The 21,576-nt window shown below is 48.6% G+C and overlaps 1 protein-coding gene across 6 annotated transcripts in view; it reads right to left on the bottom strand.

The window, feature by feature from the left end:
- The window catches only part of NSD1 (nuclear receptor binding SET domain protein 1), a 61,068-nt gene extending 40,155 nt beyond the window's left edge, over positions 1 to 20,913 (bottom strand). For 5 of the 6 annotated variants that reach the window (XM_036391744.2, XM_036391746.2, XM_036391747.2 and 2 more), the window contains exons 1-4: positions 20,034 to 20,102; positions 19,181 to 19,827; positions 4,115 to 4,247; positions 1,000 to 1,172 (exon numbers count right to left, since the gene is read on the bottom strand). In XM_036391744.2, coding sequence (XP_036247637.1) covers positions 1,000 to 1,172; positions 4,115 to 4,247; positions 19,181 to 19,807 — 933 coding nt within the window. In that variant the 5' untranslated portion in view covers positions 19,808 to 19,827; positions 20,034 to 20,102. Of the gene's footprint in view, positions 1 to 999; positions 1,173 to 4,114; positions 4,248 to 19,180; positions 19,828 to 20,033; positions 20,103 to 20,850 lie in introns of those variants that run through there. The other variant, XM_036391745.1, reaches the window with a different exon arrangement.
- Between the last annotated feature and the right edge of the window lie 663 nt (positions 20,914 to 21,576).

Below are 21,576 nucleotides of genomic sequence, written 5' to 3'. Positions count from 1 at the left end.
ACATTTGATTCCCTCTACTGCAGGCATGCTGGCACTCCATTTACATATAGAATGAGATTTCAGCCACGCAGCACTTCTAGGACCAGAGAAGTTACTTGGGAGCATGTCACTAGTTGTTGAGAGCACAAGGAGAGAAGTCCTTAAAGAAGATACTGAACACACCCTTGGAAAAGAAAAACCAAATAAGGCCACTGCCCCCAGGGACTCACATCTGGAAGAGCACATTCAATCTGACGATTCTGCACTAACATAGGTTATAAAGCTTTAGAGTAGGAGAAAAAGAAAAACCAGATACCATTGCCTCGTATAACTATTTGCTCTCTCACAGTAACACAGTAGCCTCTGTAGTTCTTCACTTCAGCTATTCTAACGAGTTAATTTCTGCAGTCACCTTCCTAAAGACATAGACCAGACCCCTGTGTCACATTACATTAACTGGCTACAACTGCTCAGGGCTGTTATGTTTGGAAACGGAGATGGTGCGATGAGCCACAAAACTCATTCCCACAGGCTCACTGACAAAGCATTTTCCAAGTCAAATTATAAGTCCTAACAGGTTTCTATAAAGAGAATTACTGAAGCAGTGCTAAAAACCCCACTGCTTTATCTCAGCCAGTGATCTAGTGAAGCATGCAACTCCACCTCTGTTTCAGATCAGCCAAAGGAGGCTGCCAGAGAGCACAGAAGTTTTTTAGCAGTGCTGCAATCCACAGCAGGAGAGGGCTGTACTGCTAAACAGATCCCACACCAACAGAGCCCAGATTCCTCTGCCTTCCAGAGCTGTCCAGGGCAATAGAAGCAGCAGGCCACACCCCAGCATAGAAGAGAGCCTGGAAACTCCTGGCAGTTTATAAACTATACAAAGAATCCCTTCCCTGGCTGACTTGCTGCAGGCAGTCTCACAGAAGCTGTCAAAGTACAAATTCAGGCATAAAGGAATATTTTGTACTGTGCAGATTCAAAGAAATAAAAACATATTACACAAAACAGCTCTTTCACCTTGTGTTTGTATCCTTTTTCCTTTTGCTTTCCTCTTTTCCGGAGAACAGGCAGCTCTTCAAACTGATGTCTCCCTTCAAAGAGGACAACAGCTTTCCCAGGAACCCAGGTTTTCTCTGAAGTTTCTCCTAAGGTATCCACATAATACTCTCGGTATGGTCTCCCACCGGAAACTATTTCAAGAAATTTAACAGAATTACCCCTTGTATGTAACAGAATAAAGACACAAAAAGAGACACAGAAAACAGTAACTATTTGAGAGGTTATTTTCAATTACATTTAGCTTAACAACATTCCCACATAAATGCCAGTTCTGGGGATTTCTACTCACAACTAAGGCAGACCCCTTTGTTTGCTACTGTCTATATTTATATTCTACATTACTGTTCTATTTTAAAATTGTTTGGGCTTTTTTTTTTGTTTTTACAAACAATTGATTAACACGCCTATGATTGGTCATCTTCCTGCAGCAAAGACTGCTTGCAAAAAAAAGAAGGTAAAAATATCTAAATATTTTTTCCTTGAGAGACATAACACACCAGGCAGAACATTTTTTTCTGCTACTCCCTGATTAATGATTAAACAGTCCAGAGCACTTGACCGTTGGGAAAACAGAGCAGTGCTGGGAACACCCAGAACTGACATCCTTCTGGACAGGATTTACTCACACAGGTTGAGCCTCCCCCATCACAATACATCCCATCCTCTTCGATGTTTTAATACCAACAAAGTCTTATTTAGGACATAAAACACGAACAGCAGCATTTAAGCAAACACATGCACACACACTGAAAAGATTAGGTGCAACATGACACAAAATTAGTTGCAGTAAGTTTCTCCATACTTCAGGCACAAGACGTGCAGAGAAAGAGAAGAAATTCAATCATAGGAGCACATTCAAAGATGCTTTAAAGGTACTTTCTATGCAAGAAAGTTGAACACACATGGTAAAAGTAGGAACTGAATCAGTACTGGATGGAAAAGGACAGGTCACAAGCATTGGAACAGAGCAAACAACACTTTTGGGATATAAACTTCTCCCTGCAGTTTGCTGCAATGCATTAACCTTCTCCTGTGAAAACATCTTCACCCCCTGAACAGGGAGATTACACTTCCAGCCCATTTGGTTTGTGCTGCCTCTTCCAGGGTGCCAGCACAATGTAGCAGCCTGGCCTTAAGTGATGTTAAAATTGAGATTCTAACCAAGACCATTGAGAGGATGACAAACAACAACCAGAACAACATCAAACCAAGTGCAAAGATCACAGGCTGCATCCACCCCATTCACAGTTCTGGGACTGAAGCCACTGAGCCTACACCTTCCAGCTTCAAAAATCTTCCAAGCCAAGAGCTTGCTGAGAAAAGGTAAACTGCCTTTAACTAAACACCATTCCTCAAATCCCAAGAGAAGAGCTTTCAGCACAAGAGACAAGGTTGAAGCGACCTGCCTTGTTTTGAAGGGCTTGTTCCCTTGGCAACAGGAGAGCCAAGGCAGTAGGACTGAGCTTCCTACAGTGCACACAGAGCCCAGCTCCTCCTGCCCCAAGGTGCCCAAGTTCAGATCCACCTGCTTTGCCACCTTGGCATTGGGAAGGGAGGACAAGCAGATTACATACAGCCACAGCTGGAAAATGTATTTTTCCCATGAGCTCCACTGGTTTGAACGCAGATAAAACAATGGTGGGAGAGTGAGTCCATCGTGTGGCTGGAGATCAGGCCTTCCTGGAACTTGCTGACAGAGCTTTTCCTCCCAGCAGAATTCCTTCATTATCAATCCTCATGCACAGGCTGAGAGGAGAATACTGGACAGCTATATACATTAAATCCTGCCCAAAACTTCACGAGGAAGACGTTGGGAGACAATATATATCAGCATATCTTCTGGAAACATCTCTGACAGGATTTTGAGAGCTGGAAACAGACTATTTAAAATAGCACATTCCCTATTCCCTAGAATCAGGATAAATGTCTCCCCAAAGGATGAAGGGGGAGGCGAAGAAAGAAGACCTCAGCAACCAGGCTTGGGGATTATGTGAGCACCACATAGGAAAAGCTACTTCACGTCTAGAGAAACAGCAGTGGTTCTGAGCTGATGGCCACCCAAAAAGAACTCCACTCATGCACAGCACTTGTGCTTAGGCTGGCAAGGGCCACAAAACCTGGAGACAAAACCAGTAGTGAGTGGCAATCTCACCAGTCTAGAGCTGTCAGTGGCAGAGGACACCAGTTCAAGGGGTTTCTAGTTGCCCAGAGAACAGAAAGAATCAGAAGGGGAAACCAGGAACAAATAAGCCTTTCTGTTTGTGGCAGTCTCCCCATGGCATCTGGTGTGATAGTAAAAGCAAACAATTCCTCATTTTCCTTCTGTTCTCTCCATCACTCACCTATCTCTGTCTTGATCTTTTAAGACTCTCTTTCTCCCTTCCTGGCTCTCTCCTGTGGTCAAGCACCCACAGCTCTGTTATATTTGCCCATCTCTCCTCCTCACACTCAGATCACTCACACTACACCCTAAACAGTCACATACGTGGCTCCATCTCTTGGTTTTTCCAGAATTTCCATATCAACAGCCCCCTACTCTTTTGTGCCAAACAAGACCCAAAAATTTCACTTCCATGCACATGCTCCCATCACACCCTCAGGTACTAAGCAGCTACACTGCACGACCCCACACTCCACTTCTCAGCCTCTCCAACCTCCCATTCTCCAAGAACAACTCTCTGTGTCCTCACACACTCCAATCTTCCCAGCTCTGCGTCCTCACCTGTTCCACCTCTCTAATCCATCTCCCTTTTCTCTGCATAACTTTTTTGAGAGGCTGCTCTTTCTTCTGCACTGCCCTGAGCTTAGCCCAGCTATCTGTCCTTCCTCCAGTCTGGGAAGAAAAGCCTAAATGTCCAACAGCTATCTGTGCCACTTCATCACCCCCAGCCCCTTCTTCTTCCTGCCACCTCCCTCATTTAGCTCTACTTTATGGATCCAGGTCTTGTTTTCCACAGCAGAGTCTATTTCTTCACACCTTTCAAAGGCCAGAAATGCTTTTAAAATTAATTAAAAACTGCAGCATCCTGCCATACACAACACCACCACTTTGTGGCCTGAGTAGATACAGTACCTTTCATTTTTGAGTGACAGTCCAGCACTGGGTCATGACAAATTGTGCATGGCCACCATGGGCGTCTGTTGAACTTGGCCCAAACAAGATCCCCAACTTCATACTTCACTGGAGGCTTCTTCTTGGCTCGGATCTTTGGGGAAAAACCAGAACACAAGAAATCACTAAAGCTCCAGATGCTTTTGAAGAGATTTGCCTCCCCCCCTGTGTGCAGATTACACGGGACAGCAGAGACATTTACATTAAAAAGCAAATCCTGATTTTACTTAGTGGCTCCTACACCTTCAAAGAACACAATGGTTCTCCCCATTCTTCTGCAAGAACAAAACAATAAGAGGATTTGAGAAGGTTTTTGTTATTTTTTTAGTAAGTATCGTGACCTCTGGTAAATGACTGCACTCAAACTTCACACATTTGAACAGGTAAATATTTGGAGTCACTACTAGACCCCATTATTTCACCAGCACCAGTTTGTTAATTTCAAAGGTTGCAACATACCCAAAAAGTAGCAGTAAGAGACAGTGACATTTTCCTGACTAAAACGTGATAAAAACAGCAAGTGTTTATCAACTGGGAAAAAAAAAAAGGTTGGTATGTACAAGTTAGTAACTTTCCTGCTTCTCATATGTGCTCAGGAAAAAGCTTCACCAGGAAATATTTGAAACTAAAGACAGGCACAATCACAAAAAAATTTATATTCTGGTGTTTAGCTTATATGAGCAGATCTGGTGTTGCTTTGCTCCACAACTACAGAGCAGAAAGGAGTATAACAGCAGGCACCCCCTCTAGGACACAGACACAACACTGACCTTGCCCGTCTCCAAAAGCTGCTCACAAGTATCAACTCTGCAGACACAGCCACCCAAATCCACTCAGCTTCTCAGGGCTGTGCAGCAGCCACAAGAACACTGAAATCTTTCAATACACAAACCCTAAAGTGTTTAATGCCATTTCTGTGTCACTGCCCAGGTGCTGAGAGCAGATCCTGCGCTGTTTGTGAAGCATGAAGCCTCTCTGGCTACATGTGCAGGACCTGTGCCAAGGAGAGGATCCAGGAGCTTTGGTGTTGTGAATAATTGAGCCAAGATGAGATACAATAGGTTTTCACAGGATACAAGAGTACCTGTACCCAGTTGTGGGGTATCCTGCCTGTTTAGCAGCACCCACCAACATGTCCCAGGTGGGTTCAGCATTTTAAGAGCTCCAAGAAGCACCCCAGTAATGCTCCTCACTAAAGTTGTTAGAGCACAAACACACACCTTTCTGCTTCACTTCTCCATCCTGCTAACCACCCTGCTCCAGGCATGTCTCTTGCCATACCCAGTTCAACATCCCAGCAACTAAAACACAACAGACCTCTCTAATAAAAGGTATATTCCGTTTCTCATTGAGTTTTATGGCTCTTCTTCATGTGGTTAAAGAAAACACAAAAGAATAAACCCTGTCACATGAGAAAAGGCACGTATTGATGTTACGGACTACATTATTGAAATTCTTCTCACTCACTCATCAAAAGCCACACAATAACTTATTGCTGAGCAGGAGTTGAGGAACAGGGAATGTGAACAGCACGGGGCAAGGGGCTGCAGCCCCTCTCTCTGCCACTGCCTTGCTGCACCCTCTGTGTCTCCAGCTGGATCTGTGAGCACAGGACCAGAGGTGCTGCCTCAGCTGATGCTTTTAAAATGCAGATGCACTTTCAGATGCAAACCTTTTCTTTTTTCAGTCTGTTTCGAGGCTTGAGCTCTTGTAAATGTGACTTTGGCCTCAATTTTTTTTACAGATTTCCAGCCTGGGCTTTGAGGGGTACATGTATATCCCAGCTGATTATCTCCGATGCTGTGCATACACACACAATAGATGTGTATCTTACTGACAACTGTAACCTGAGCACAGGCACTGGACAGAGCAGTAAAACCTCACTGGAGCTTTGCCAGAGCCATTCACATTGATCCACCTGAACGACACCCGCAGCCCCTGCCCTTAGGCAAGTCTGCATTTAAATCAACTCTTTGTCAACCTCCAACACCCCAGCCGAGTGAAAAGGTGGCTTTCAAGAAACTATTCAGACAATGCCTAAACCTCTTTCTAAGAAGTCAGCTGCTATTCTCATTCCTGCCCAGTTTCCTCTCTCATTTCCCCGGCATTAGCAGTCAGGTGTTGGACTCACCATCACCCACCACAAAGTCCCCACCAGTGGGTCAGAGAGGCAGATCAGGAAGCATCATGTCCTGAGGGAAGCCTCGTGACAGGATGCACTGCAGCAGGTCACTGTCTTGCATAATTTTCCTCTCAAGTCTCCCTAAATCCCACCAACCTGCCAGAGATGCCTTAACATTTTCTTTTTCTTTACACGAGAAAAAAAATCTGCTAGACTTTCAAAACGTGTAACACTGAATAGCCAACAGCAGAGGAGCAAAAGCAATTATTGTCCTTTCCAGGTACAGTTAAGTCTCTTCCTCTAAACTCTGCAGCATGACGGAAAAATTACAGCCCCAAAGCATATATTTCTTATGTCAGAATACAACAAATTTCACTCCTATAAAAATTAGTATTTACTATGCCAAGATTAAAGTGCTGATAAATCCTGATGGCCAAAAATTTAGCCCTGCAGCAACAGTGACTTTTCTGTGAGCTGAGGAAAGCCAAAGTTTTTTAAAAAAGTAAAACTTCAGATGTAGTCCCATACATCTGATCACAGCACTGTTCACCTTCAGAGCATGGAAATATTCAAGTATTTAAATAACAAGAAAATTTGTGAGCTAGATTGGGAAAAACCCATGTTGTAACCCATACACTGAAGAAATTAAACCAGGTAAGAGCCTTGGTTAGTGAGGAAGGAAAGGACAGGGCCTTCTCCATTAATGAGGAACAACAAAGTTTTGTATTGTCTGACGTTCTCCTCAAGGGAGTCAGCACTGTCTACTCTGTTATCAAATGTTTGGCAATCATTTGCTGTTCAGATGGGACAAGCTACAGCCCAAACTCGATGATATGCTGCATTTCAGATCACTCTGTGCTATTTTTGGACCAAACAAGACTGTACCTTGCAGATATTTTTCATCAAATCCTCTCTACCAAAGACCCCAACTGATCACTGTGAAAGGGGTCACAAGCCAAGATTCAGCAGCAGGATGACACAAAAACCACCTGCTAAGTCACCTCTTGAATTTGTACTACATCAACCAAACACACCAGTCTGCAACTCACTAAGTGAAACACCAAACACTGGTGCTCAGCTTCATGAGAAGGAGGCTTTCTATTTGAAAGCCAAGTATTTTTACCCTCCTGAAACTCTCACCATACAGCAAATAATGAAACATATCAAGCAAAGAAAGCTTAAATTTCCAAGTGTTTTTATTTTGGTAAATATACTGTCAGTCCTCAACTGTCTGTCACTAATCTTCCTCCTTTGAAAATAACCACATCATTAAAAAGTGGAAAAAATAACTTATCCAGTAACACTCTTGGCTCCGTCACTGGAAGCTGTTGTTCAATCCACTCATGTTGCTGGACCAAGTGGCACAAAGCAGAAGCCCACAAACACAGACAATGCTGACAGCCACAGGGTGCACCTTTCCTGCAGCACTGGACATCTCTGAATAAAAATCAGAGCAGCACCAGCCTCTCCAGTGCAGCTGGGGATGCAACTGCAGACACCCCACGTGCCCCAACAGCGTGAGCAGGGATGTGACCACCTTGGCAGAGCCACAGCAAGACTGGACTGCACACAGAGGGGCAGAGATACGTCTGCTGTTCCAGGCAATTGCAAACTTGCAATTTCATATACCCAAAGAGACATCTGTCCAGAGATCAAGCACTGATCTGCAGCCATTGTAGCCCTGCACACTTCTAATTCAGACCTGCTTTGGAAAGCCATCGTGGAAATACTTGGCCAAGAAACCCCTATTGCAGTTTATTCCTGACTTAATTATAAACAATGTTACTCATGAAGCCAGGGACAGAACATGTTTTGCAGAAAGGCTGGGGCAGCAAAAGACACTGTGTGTAAGGATGATGAAGAAAAGCAAGAAAGAAGCCACTGATCCCCCAAAAATAATGGAGGAAGATTCTGCCAAGCCTGTTTCAGGCACAAACTGAACAGAATCAAAGCCAAGGATGAAAATAAAAGGAGGTGGCCACATCCAAAGGGTAATTAACCAATAGAATGTGAACAATGACACTAATAACCTTTTCCTCTGAGTGTCCAGCAGATACCTGCCCAGGGCCCTGCAGCAGCAGCACGGGATAGGGATATCTCCTGAGCAGATCTCACCACACTGGTAGCTGCAGGTAAGTCACACCCCACACATGAGCTGGCCCAAACATCACTGCCAGGGGCAGAAACAGCAACAACTCTGCCCCATAAACTTCCAGTGCTCTCTTCAAACCTTCTCATTCCCAGGCCAGCAACTCTCGTGCTTCTCCCTGCATTCCATCTATGCCCAGGATAAAGCTGTTCCCAATACCTACTTCTTATCAGTTAGAACTGGAAGCTTGCTGAGGATCAGTCCACAGCCTGCCCCCACCACCACCTTTTATGCCTTCAAGTTTGGTGATCACTATTTTTTCTTAACAGAACAAGATGATAAGAAGCCCATCTAACTCCTGTGAGCCACTAATGCCAGAGATGGCTGAAATGGCTCAAGATCAGCTTTTTTTTACCAGAAATAAACCCTACCAAAATGAAAGATGACATTAGAAAGTGCCTGGATAGCTTGGGCTTGACAATCTGCTGGAGAGGGACTTACAATGACACAGAGTAACAGGACAAGGGGGAATGGCCATAATCTGTGAGTAGGTTTAGATTAAATGTGAGGAAGAAATTCTTCCCTGTGAAGGTTATGAGGCCCTGGCAGAGGTAGCCCAGAGATGCTGTGGCTGCTCCTGGATCCCTGGAAGTGTTCAAGATCAGGCTGGATGGAACTCTGAGCAATCTCATCTACCAGAAGGTGTCCCTGCCCATGGCAGGGCATTGTAACTACATTGTCTTTAAGGCCCCTTCAAACCCAAACCATTCTGTGATTCTATAAAGAAGTTATCCATTGACACAACCAACCCCACAGATGGTGTCACAGGTGCCCTGTGCCTAGGACAGGCCACTCCCAGCTCCTGCCATTTCAGTAGAACAGGTTATTCACCCTCTGCCCTCACAAAGGACAGGCAGCAGCTGGGGCAAGTTTTTCCTATTAAAATAATTCCAGAACAAGCCTGGAAGGGCATTGCTAAAGCTACCCCAAGAGTCTTCAAGAGATGGAACCTCCCTTCAGCTACAGCACATCCTCACTGAGTTAGCAGAGTTTAATACAAAGCAGAGCAGTTTTAACCTCAGCACTGAGCTGTCCATACAGCTCCTGTCCCAGGGGATCCAGATCCTTTAACTCTGGTCATAGAAATGAAGCAGCAGTGGATGCAATTCCCATACAGTGACTGCTGCTGACAGATAGTTAAAAGGTCAACTCCCACCTCTGCACTGCTCTTAATGAAGGGAGAATGGAAAGAAGTCTGAGTGATCCATGGTTCATTACTTCACTCAGCCCCAACACTCCTGCACTGAGAAATGAACAGACACAGAGAGAAGGAAAGAGAGGAATTGGGAAATAACCTTTGCTTGAGAATGCTGCACGGAAAGGTAAAAAGGAGGAAGACTAAGAACAACAACAAAGCAAAATTAGTAACTGCTTGTGATGGAAGCTAGAAATAATAATTCTCATTAGCAAAAATTTGTGTTTTAAAGAACATTTTCTAAAATCAAAACCAAATTGATTTAAAAAACCCAAAAACCCAAGAAAATTGAGAGAGAATTAAATTGTATGTGCTTGATAGCTTAAGAAATATTTGAAACAAAGCAAGCAGAGATTGCTACGTTTCCTCCATACAAAGTACCATTACCAAGCACAGGAGCTTTAAGCCTTTACAGAGAGAGGCTGCAATGCTGACCCTGCACTCCCTGTGACAAAATTTAGATGAATCAATCCCTGCACAAGGAAAGGGTCAGGCCCAACTGGAGCCCACATGGACAAAACCCTCACTCAAACCACGGCATGCAATGGTATATCTGAAGAAACCAGAGTAATAATCACACTGGCACTTTATGGCAAGCTTCAAATCAAACAGAGCAGCTGGAGAAGCCTGCTGGAAGCCCATGGGCAGCCTGTGCTGCTGAGGACATGCACAGGGCATGCTGGGGACATGCTCTTCATCCGAACTGCTCCAGTCTTCTTCAGCTTCAGCACTGCAGCAAAAAGCCAACAGGCATCTGACCTACATTCATGTCTGAGAAAGTACACTACCTCTTATCTGGGATCATTATCATCCACAAGTCTTAAATACTCACTAATCAAATATTCACTAGCAAAATACAGCAGAAATTATGATACAGACCAAGCTTCTGTTATCACTATGCTTGCAGGTATTTGCTATCTTTGGCCAGTTTTTACTACCATCTTCCAGGGTACTGAAGTTTTTCAGGGTCCATACGTACATGTGAGCTATGCTGAAAGGTTAAAATCAAGAGAGCAGACTGGACTACTTTGAGTAATTCCTACATCCTGAAGCATTTCTATCAAGCCCAGGAGTTATCCACATACAGATATTAAATAAAGAATGTACTGAGGAGAGAACACAAAGTTTCAGTCTCCAAGATAACTGGGTAACAGCATCCCTGTTTCACTCAGTGGAGATACTTCTCCTTATGAATTGAGTGGAAGAGCAGTGCAAGAGAAAGCTTTGGCACTTCAGCTCCCCAACTACCAGAAATGCACCCGACAGCAAGGTTTGAGGGAGGCAGGAGGAGGAAGTGTGAGAGAAGGGGTGTGATCTCATCCAGATCCCCAGTGGAGAGAAATCCACTAACACACAGAAGACTTCAGACCACTTCCAGGAGCCTCAAGCAGAGGACAGACTCTCATACTTGCTTATCTGCACACATTTTAAATGATAAACCACATTCTCTTTGAATCTGGCTCTTTAAATCAGCACTAATTGTTTCAGCAAGCGAGGAACTGCTGGCATTACCAAAACTTTGCAAATTCTCACAAAGAACAATTACCCACAAATATCTTCTTATGTCAGAGAACAAACAAAAAAACCCACAAACTGAAGCCAGGCCATCAGATTTTCCCCCTTTTCAGCCTTACTTCTGTGCTCCTCTATGTATTATCAAATTGCTCACAAGCAAGACATCGGATAAAAACAGCAGCCATTTTTCAGACATGAAGTTTCTAAATCCATGAAATGAAAAACAGATTCAAACTGTGCAAAATGAAACTTGGCTATTCTAATTTATATATGTATGTTCTATTCATTACAGCTTAAGCTGTAACCAGAATGAAGCAGAACTAGAGAACAACATGTACAGTGCAAAGAGTGAATACTGTACCAAAACCTCAGCAGCTAGAAAGTGTGAGTTTGGGTTGGTTTAAATAAAATCAACTGGCTTGTTGCTCGTTTTGGTCTGGTTGTTGATGTTGTTTGTGTTTAAGTCCACGGGATTCTTTAAAAGCAACAAACATTTAAGGGGGGGCTTACAAATCTCAGTTGCTGCAGAAGTTTTTATTTACCCACAGGAAAGAAGGGATAATCCCACTTTGCTAGTCCAAACAAAAAGATGCCTCTTACACAAAACCATAACCTCCTGAAAATGAGGTGGCATTCAGCATTTAAGTCCCCCACCCAACAACACCATTTTTCCAAAAGAAACAAAATTTCTATCCATACAAAATTAAGTTTGAATCCGCACTTAAAACTTTGACTGCTTTTTCTGAGTTCCTACTAAAATTGAAATCAGAACTTTTGAACACTAGCAGGGCAATAAATTTATCTGGTGCTTATTTATTTCTTTACATCCACACTCAAAGCCATGACCTGAGGAAGGTTCATGCTTCAGGCACCAGGTACTACAAACTTATGCTTCCAAGAGGCTTCCAAACCTTTCTGTGATGAATCCAGCTTCCTAAACATTGTGAACATCCTCTAAGAAGACTGCCAACTAGAATCAAGAGGAACCTGACTTGTTTTACTGCTGTTATTTAGGAATCTGCGGGCAGTCACCACGTTAGCCAGAACAGTAGGAAGGCTGAACAGGTGTTTTTTGGGGAAAACCAAACAACAAGGCAACATCAGGGCAAGGGGAGGAACTATTAAAAGGGTGATAACCACTCTGCTCCTCACCCTTCTTGTGAGGCAACAGCAGGTTTCTATCTTTCCATCAACAATGGGAGGGGAAAGTCATGAACACACTCGAAAACAAATGGAACCTGGAAGCTTCAAGCAGGGCTGAGGGTGAGAACCTCCCTGCACACTCAGCACTGCAGGCACTATAGGAGCTGAAAAAGAAACTGGCAGTTTCCAGTGTGCTGAGATACTACTGTGCAGGAAATTAGCTGTTCACTTTTTCCTAAAGAATACCACACCAAAAGGCATTCCATCCTCTGGCTTGCATGCAACACTTGAATTGCTCCACCCAACTCAACACTTCTGGTGTCTCACATGCAAAAGTCAATGCCTGAATATATAAAAGGAGTCCCCAGTGCATTATTTCTGATGAGTGTCTGAAGGTTAAAACAAATTACTCTGCTATTTTATTGTATAATTATTTTACTGTAAAGCTGTTTTTTCCTGAAGAGCCCAGCAGTGGGATGTGCTATCTCCAGCAGCATCCACAGCTGTCCCAATTACCGCACGTGACCAACAGAACAAGTTCCCTACCAAGAACTCACTCAAAGCTTTTCTTGCCAATCCTTCCTACCCCAGTGGCCTACTCCATGAGGAGGAGGATGGGAAAACACAGGGGAAGCCTCCAGGACTAGAGATGTGCTGCCCTTTCCCTGTCATTCAGCCACCAACAGTGCTCCCAAAACTCTCCCCTCCCTGAGGCCACTCATGTGGTGTCCCTGCCACCTGCAGCCTTGCTCTTCACCCAGAACCCCAGCAGCACCTCAGCCCCACAGAGAGAGCAGGGAATGCTGCTGGAAAAGCCATTCATTCACCTGTGGATTGTGCAGCTCCATCACTGCCAAGCCTACAACCAGTGCAGGCAATGAGTTGGGACAACTCAGCACAGCCCTTCTGCTCTGGTTGTGCTAGAGACAGCAGTGAAGGCATCCAGCCAGGACCAGCCTGTCCTTGAGAGGGAAAGAAGTGATACACAAGGTGACTTTTCTCCCAACTTCTCTGCCATTTTTCCAAAGAACTGTGTGAGATAAATCTTAATGATAACCAAGAAGAGGCAGCATGTCAATTTTAACAAGTGCTTTACCATCCTTCAGTAGAGGCAAGACAAACTGCTGAAATTCCTCTGGGCTTCATCAATGCTTTTGGACACAAAAGAGATGGATGCACACCCAGGTCATCTTTATCTCTGTCACACATTTAATCACTGCTGTGAGCAGCCACACTGGAACCAGATTTCTAATGTACCAAGAACAGAGCTCTTCAGCTGGCACCTGCTCCAGCACATGGCAGCATCTTCCCCTGTCCTTGGCACTGGGGTCAGGAGCACCCACTCAGATCAGCCAAAGCAGTGCCTGTGCTCCTAGCCAGAACTGCAGTGGGGCTCCAAACCTTGCACCTCAGTTTTCCTCAGCATGGCACCACAGCTCTGCAGCCATGACAAACTCCCCCGTGTTACCATTCTTCACCAGATGGCTCTGTGCAGACAGAACAAAACATAGGTCATCGTTTTTTGGTATTAAAAGTGGCATTCACCTAAACTGTTGAGTTTTTAAACTCCCAAGACAACCCCCTGCCTGATTTCTTCTTACGGATGTTTCTATTCCCTTTGCCTTTCTAAATGCCAGAGCAAATAATTGAAAAGCAATCAAAATTACTATACATAAGCTGGCAGTCACAGGCAAGAAAAGCCAAAGTATATTCCAAGCAACTGCACTGAAAATTGACCATCATCTATAACACAAATTTCTGAGTTACAAATGTATTTTTAATACCATCTCAATTATATCTTAGAGAACACTGCTTTTTTCTTAGGGCTAAAGTAACTTGGCCATATTTAGAGTTCACCTCTTAAGTGAGCTACAGATTTGTTCAGTTAACTTAGGGAAACTAAAAAAAACCCCACTTAATAATTGTTGTACATCACACAGTTTAACCCCACTTCTGGGAACAAGGGTGTAGTAAGGTACAACAAGAAGCTGCTACATTACAAGAGGCAATAAACAAATCCATGACTTCATGCAGAATATGCTGCTCTGAAGTCAAAGGTTCCTACTATAGCATCAAACTGAGCCACTATCATTGATTTTAATTTTACCAAGGCTTGAGAAGGAGTTTTAACAGTAAAACTTGAATCACTACCCTCAACAACCCAAGATTCATTAGGAAGAAAAGGTTCAAGTTGTGGGAGACACACTCTTCCAAAAGAAATCACCAGCACATATAGTCATTTAGCAGGGTCTGAGAGGCAGCATCCAACCCAAAAAACACCTGCAAAAGCCAATTTAATTACTACTATTGCCAGACTTACAACTGCAAACAGTATATTAACCAGGACATTGCTTGAACAACTTCTCTCCTGCTCAAGTTTTAAAAGTAAGTTTTAAATTTGGTAAGCAGAAATTACACAGAGGTTTCTGTCATTACATGCAGTAAAACATCACTTTCAAAACTGTCCCATCTGCAAGAAAATACCTCTGGTTTTGCTATTTGCAAACAGACAGGTTCAGCTTCAGAACATGAACCGCAAAGGCATCAGTCATTCAAATTTCACACGACAAACCAGGTATTTTCTAGAGAAACCAAGTCATTTCCTGTAACACAACGCACACAAACAGATATTTCACACCTAATCAGCAATCAGAAAACAAATACCAAAAAACGAGGAGAGGAAGGGCAATCTCAGCCAAATGCTATGATTAAACACTTTCAGGATCCAACCAGCTGTGCAGGAGAGCTCAGGATCCTACAGACTGTTCAAAACCCTCCGAAGGAGCTGCTCTCACACCCTCACACACTGCAGGTCCTGCTATGACAGCTCCTAACACCCCCCACTCACACCTCCCCATGACCAAGCGGCAATGCAGCATCACCATACCGTGAAAGCATGAAGTCATTAAGGACCTTAAAAATTTATGGTCAAGCAATAACACAGGCAAGGACAGGACCCTCACGGTGGCAATTCCCATTCCTTTGGACACTCACCATGGCTGAAGTCCTTTATAGGTGAGTTTAGAGCTATTTGAAACAGGAACGCCCTTCAGGACAAGACCTGGTGGGTGCCATTGGGCTGCACAGCAAGGCAAGATCCAGCTACAAGCTCTTTTCTGTGAAATAATACCATCTTCCAAACAGTGTAAATCCTAGTGGCAAAGGGGGATGTGTGCCAGATCACAGGCATGGGGACAGTAGCACACAAAGACTCCGTTCTCTCCAGATGCACAGAGCAGGAGATGATGCTTGCAGGAATCACTGACAGCCAAACAGAATTCATCTCCTACCAGGAAGATGTCAATTAACCAAGGAAATTTATGTTCCCTGCTAAAACAAACCACTGCCATATCTACTGTATCTCAGGGATATAATGTTATCAGTAGTTAGTTACACCTCGGATCAACAGCCTGTAGTAGGAGATTCTTTCAGAAATGTTTACAGGAGTAGTGAGGATCACGTGGCTTTAGTTCCTTCATTTTATTTTTAGCAGAGAGAGAAATGGCACCAGACATCAGTTAATAGAACAAGCACCAGAGTAACTCTCACACAGGCAACACCAACACTTTATAATGAAAGTATCCTCTCACAGCTGCAGATTAGAAAACAACTCAAGGTCATAATGGATTAATTCTAGAGAGGACTCTGCTGGCCTTCAGTACTTCTAACACAGTGCAAACAGTGTGATTCTGGTAAAGCAAAAACCTTCCAGGAGCCTTACACACATGCCTCACTCATTCCTCACACCCAGCCTCTGGAAGCAGTAATTCTTACATCTGGGATAGAATATCTGGCTCTAAATTTCCCTGTACCTCACTTCCTCACTGTCCTGCATCGTGGGAATGGACAACAAAGAAAAGATAATGAAAGCAACACTGAGCCTCATGCAAGCCTCTGCACATCCTGAAGTCTGAAACCATCAGGGTCTCATGGAGAAAACAGCTTGAGAATGCGAAATGTATACACAGCAGGAGTGGCCCACATGTACCTGAATCCAAGAACTCTCTGCTTCCTTGAACGCTCAACTCTGCAAATCGAATTGTTCAAACATACTTTGTGTGTACTAACTAAAAACCAACAAGCCAACAAACTGAAGTATTAAGGCATCAAAAGTTACATTAGAAGAGCAAAATTTCCACATGGGAGTTCTGCAAGAAACAACTCCACCTTGCTCCTATTCCTCAGCATCCAAATTCAAGCAATACCTGAATTCAAGCAATATCCATGGCACTCAGACCTTCAGTGGCTGTACCCACCCTCCCCAGCACTGGAGTCTGGACTCATAACGCTGCCCAGGGCCTCTGCAACTGGAAAATGCCAGGAGAGCACCACAGACAAACTCATCAGGATGGTAAAGAACAGAGATATCCAAGAACAACCACCCATTTAAATTTAAATGGCCATAGCCCAACATGTGCACAAGGCAGCAAGCCAGCAGCTGCCAGCAGTTACTGTATCACCACCTCTGGAGAACAAGACCCAAGAATTGATGCTATAATTTCCTTCTCCACAACACAAAATCTGTCAGGAGCTGCTGGAAACTTCAGACACCCTTAAGGGAAGATTAAGGTGGCACTTAAAATAGTTTTAGTTTGGAATATGCACATCTCTCTTTACAACTGAATGGTACCTGAGCAACCTCCCCTGTCTGGGGAAATGTCTGAGAGCAGCAGGTGCCAGGGCTATTAACAAATCCCCGTGCAAAACAATACCTGCCACCACCTGTCCTGCCCAGAGGCATTACTTAAATGCTGGATTTTGCATCTCACTTAAGACTAAACCAAATTCTGGCCCTTCTGCTCCAAGCACTCTTGACATTTGTGCCTTTTCAAGGTAAGCATCAATTCTTACAAGGGGCAGACACAGACATGGGAGATACACACACACACTTCCCTCTTGGCAAAACAGGAAGTTTGAGCAGCAGTGGCACACTCAGAGCCATGAGCTTCAAAAATGAAAGTTCTGAGACAGTCATGCTGTAAGGTGGAGGAGTCCCATCAACAAGCAGCATAAAGCTGATACCTGTTAAGAGTAGCCCAGCTATGACAGACAGCTGTGCAGAACTCCCAGGGATTCGTGATGCCTTTTTTGGGGTGGGTTTTAGTTTTAAGTTTTAGCAAGTCCTCCACAAAAAAAAAAAAAAAAAATTATTCCAGTTACCAAACACAGATGAGACTGGCATTAAATACCTAAAAATGAATACATGACCTGAAGAGCAAACCTGGATATTTCTAGCTACTATGTCATGTTCAACCATTAAAAGATTTGAATTGCCGCAAAGGTAACTTGGCACTTGGCCCTGTCTTTTCCCATTCCACAAGCAGTGGGGCCAAATGTCACTCAGACAACATGGATTTACTTACTGAAGAAAGAATGCAAGACTTAGGGAAAGCAGGACCCCAGGCTGCCTAAAAAATGCTTTTCTTTGCGTTTTTAGGAATGCAGCTGTGCTTTCAAATCACCAGAACAACCCAGCAAGGCTAACTACAGTACACAGGTAAGGCAGTTTCACTGAAAAGTCAACCCTCGTTGCATATTCAAATAACAGGCTCCCATCACTAGGACGGTTTTGTCACTCTACCAACTGCAGTTCTGTGGAGCACGTTGTAAAGGCAAGTGTTGTGAAAGTACCTCTGCGAGCTTCTGTTTACAAAGTGAGACCCTCCCACAACTGCATCACCGAGCACATGTCTGCGAGAGATCCCCGCTTTCCTCTGCAAAACAAAGCTGAAGAGATGCTCAAACCTCAGACCCACAGCAGCCTCTCACTACCAGAGATCGAGAGATTCTTCCCAAGGAACGCTGAAGAGTATAAACTGTTCCACAAACAAATTAAGCTGCTGTCAGCATCTTCCTGAAATCGCCCCTTGCACGGGCACTCTGTGACAAGGGCTGCCCACGTCCCAGAGCACGCAGCAGGAACACTGAGTGTTCCCAAAGGAACACAAACCTGCCTCCCAAGCACTGCACGCACCAGCACGATCTGTCCGGCATCAGCAGCTCTACTGAAATTAGAGAGCAAGATGGTTTCGGTATTAGTCCTATCAAAGGAGCTAATCTTCAAACCCTGCATCAATACTTTAAGTCCAGAGTATCCTCCAGCAGGGAACCTTGAGGTTGAAAAACATATTGAAGAAATAAACAAGGAAAACCTCAAACAACCGAAAACTGAAGGAAATATACATATATGGCTGCAAGTAAAAGGTTACACTGAGAAACATCTCTTATACTTGGATTCAAAAGAAAATTACACAAAAAAAATTACTAAATGCATCTATCTCCTTTCAGAACTACTACTACAGTTCCATCAGTTCTGCTTCTTATTAGTTATATTATAATTAAAGGAATTTGTGAGTGTAGAGAGAAATTAAAACAAACAAACAAAAAAGTCCGCCTGAATACGAGGCAAGGTTTGCCGCCCGTGAGGTCTGTCAGGCCATGACACGGCCTCTCCCCGGCCACCGCCAAGGTCTCTCAGCTCGGGAACCTCAGGCCTGGCCAGACAAAGAGCCTCTGACAGCGTTCAGCCGGAGCGGCAGGAGATGGGAACGCTCCCTCCTGCCCTCCTCATCTGCACTGCGCTCAAAAAAACCCCTTCCAACGGAGAAAAAACTCCACCGAACTCCGCAGCGAGTCGGGCTGGGCAGAAGGATGATGCCTCTTATTCCTGACGGGAGAAAAAGCGGTGGGGGGAGCGCGGGCGGCCGCGCCGGGACACAGGTGCGCGGTGAGCGCGGTGACAGCCCGCGCCGGCCCCGGCGGGCTCCCCTCGCTCGGTAAGATGGCTCCCATCCTCCGGGGTGCCGGGGCGAGGGAGGCAGCGCGGCCGGCCCGGCCCGGCCCTTCCGCACCGCAAAATGGCAGCGGCCACGGCCCCCCCGCCCGCGCCCCGACGGTGCTTACGAGTTGCAGGGCGGCCGAGGACTCTGGCTGCTCCCCGAGGCCGCCGTCCGGCACGGACTCGGCCGGCTGCAGGAGGCTGTCGGGGCCCCGCTGCGGAGCTGAGCGGCCGCGGCTCCGCGGGCCGGGCTCTGTCGCCGCCTCCTCCTCCTCGTCGTCCTCCTCCTCTTCCTCGTAGTCGTCGTCGTCGTAGTCGTCGTCGTCGTCGTCCTCCTCCTCCTCCTCCGGAGTCTCGGCGCCCTCCTCCTCCTCCTCCAGCGCCTCCTCTCCACCGTCCCGCAGGAGCAGGGGGAAGGCCCGGGCCCCGCGGGGCACCTCGGCCGCAGGGTCCTGCGCCGCGGGCAGGCGGGGGCCCGGCGAGCCAGGGTCGGGCAGGGCCTCAGCGCCGTCGGCGGCACCGCCGAGGTACTCGGCGTTGATCATGGAAGCCAAGTCCTGCAGCCGGCGCAGCGGGATGTAGCAGGACGACGGGTCCTGGCCGTAGCCGGGCTTGGCGGCCGCCAGCTGCATGGCGGGCGGCTCGGGGCCGCGGGCCTCGCCGAAGGGGCCGCCCTTGGACTCGGCGGCCGACAGCGAGGTGCCGAAGGGGACGAGGCAGCTGCGGCGGCTCACTTCGCAGGCCTGCTCCATTCCGGGCGGCGGGCATCCACCTGCGGGCACAGCACAATGGGGTCAGCCCAGCCTGCACCGCAAAATGGCAGCCGCACCCGGGGGCCGCGTTGGGCTCCGCCGGCCCCGCTCCGCCACCGCCGGATTACAGGCCCCAGGCCGCGGCCCGGCCACCCCGGCTCGGCTCGGCACGGCCGGCGCCGGGGTCGCTCGGCCTGCTGAGCGCTGCCGCAGGGCCGCCGCTCACCTGCGGGTGCCGCGGGCGGCTCGGCGCCTGCCCCCGGAGCGGGCGGATGGGGAGACGCGCCGACCCGGCCCGGCCAGGCCCCGCCGCCGCTCCGCCGCCTCCCTCCTCCTCCCTCCCCCGCATGCGCGCGCCCGACGCCGCCGCCGCCATCCCGCGAGGGCGCGCGCCCGCCCCGCGCGCCCCCGCTCTTGGGGTTCGGCGGCCGTGGCCAATCAGCGCGCGCGCGCCCGCGCGGGCTTGCCCCCCCCTTCCACCCCCCCGCACGAGCACCCCCCCCCCCCTCGATGCCCCCCCCCCCCCCATCTCGGGAGGGGGAGGTGGGGAGGGGGCGCTCAGTGCTGCCCCCCCCCGGCGCGCCCCGGCCCGGCCCGGCCTGCCCCGCTCCCCGCATCCCCCCGCCCGGCACCGCGGCCTCGGGGCCGCCGCCCGCACCTCCATCGCAGGCGGCGGCAGGGGGCACCGGCCGGGATGGGACGGGGCGGCCCCGCAGGGTCTCTCCCGCCGCTCACCCCCCCCCCCCCCCCCCCCCTTCCCCCACGCCGGGCAGGCCGCGGGCCTGCGAACGGCGGCGGAGCGGGCGCCAACAAAATGGAGTCGGCCAGGCCCTGCGCCCCGGCAGGGCACCCGGCCGGCGCCGGTCCCCGTGCACCGCTCGGCACCGCTCCCGGCCCCGGTGCCCGCGGGCGGTCAGCGGGGGCGGGTGGCGCGGGTCGCCGCCCGCGCCCGCTGGGCTCGGGTTACCCCCTGCCATTGTCCGCCGCGCCCCGCGGGCCGGGCCGGCGCCCCCGCCGCGCTCCCCCGCCGCCCTCCCGCGCACCGGCGGGCCGGGCCGTCGCCCTCCGCGGGGCTGCCGTGCAGAGCCGTGCGAGCCTTGCCGAGCCTCGCCGAGCCTCGCCCGCCGGGGAGCGGCGCCGGGTGCCCGCGGCCTGGCTGTCCTCGCCGGGCTCCGCCGCTCCCGGACAGCCGCGCTCCCACCCGCCCTCCCGCCGCCGAGCGGCGCGCACCGGCCCCGCGCCCGCCCGTTCCGCCGGGACGGACTGCCACCGCCGCCCCCCGCAACCGGCCCGCGGCGGGCGGCGGCTCCGTCGCTACCTCCGATGCGGGCCGGGGTCTCCACCGCCAGCCGCACGGGTCCGGGCGCCGCGCCGCGCCGCCGCCGCACCGGCACGGCTGGGCAGGCACGGGGCGGGGGGCAGCCGGGGCAGCGCGGGGATGTGGCACCGGGGCGGTGCTGCCCGGGCCGCGCGGGGGGCAGGGCCGCGCTGCCGCCCCCCGGGGTGCCGCCGCGGGGCTCGACGCGGCGCTGCCCGGGCGGACCCGCTCCCCCCCGCCGCCTCCGCTGCCCTTTGTCTCGCCCCCCCCTCCGACGTCCCGGCCGTGCGGGAGCCCCCGGCCGTGCTGGCGCCGCGCTCCCCCCCGCCGGGCTGGGCCCCGGAGCAGCCGCTCTGCGCACCCAGGCAGGGAGCGCCCGCTGCCCGGGCCTCGCTGCCCTGCAGGCGCAGCTTTTCCCCGCTGAAACGCTGTCCTGGAGCGGCTGCGGGCT

The sequence above is a fragment of the Molothrus ater genome, chromosome 15 (assembly GCF_012460135.2).
Source record: "Molothrus ater isolate BHLD 08-10-18 breed brown headed cowbird chromosome 15, BPBGC_Mater_1.1, whole genome shotgun sequence".
Lineage (NCBI taxonomy): Eukaryota > Metazoa > Chordata > Aves > Passeriformes > Icteridae > Molothrus > Molothrus ater.
This window is presented reverse-complemented; position numbering and strand designations above follow the sequence as displayed.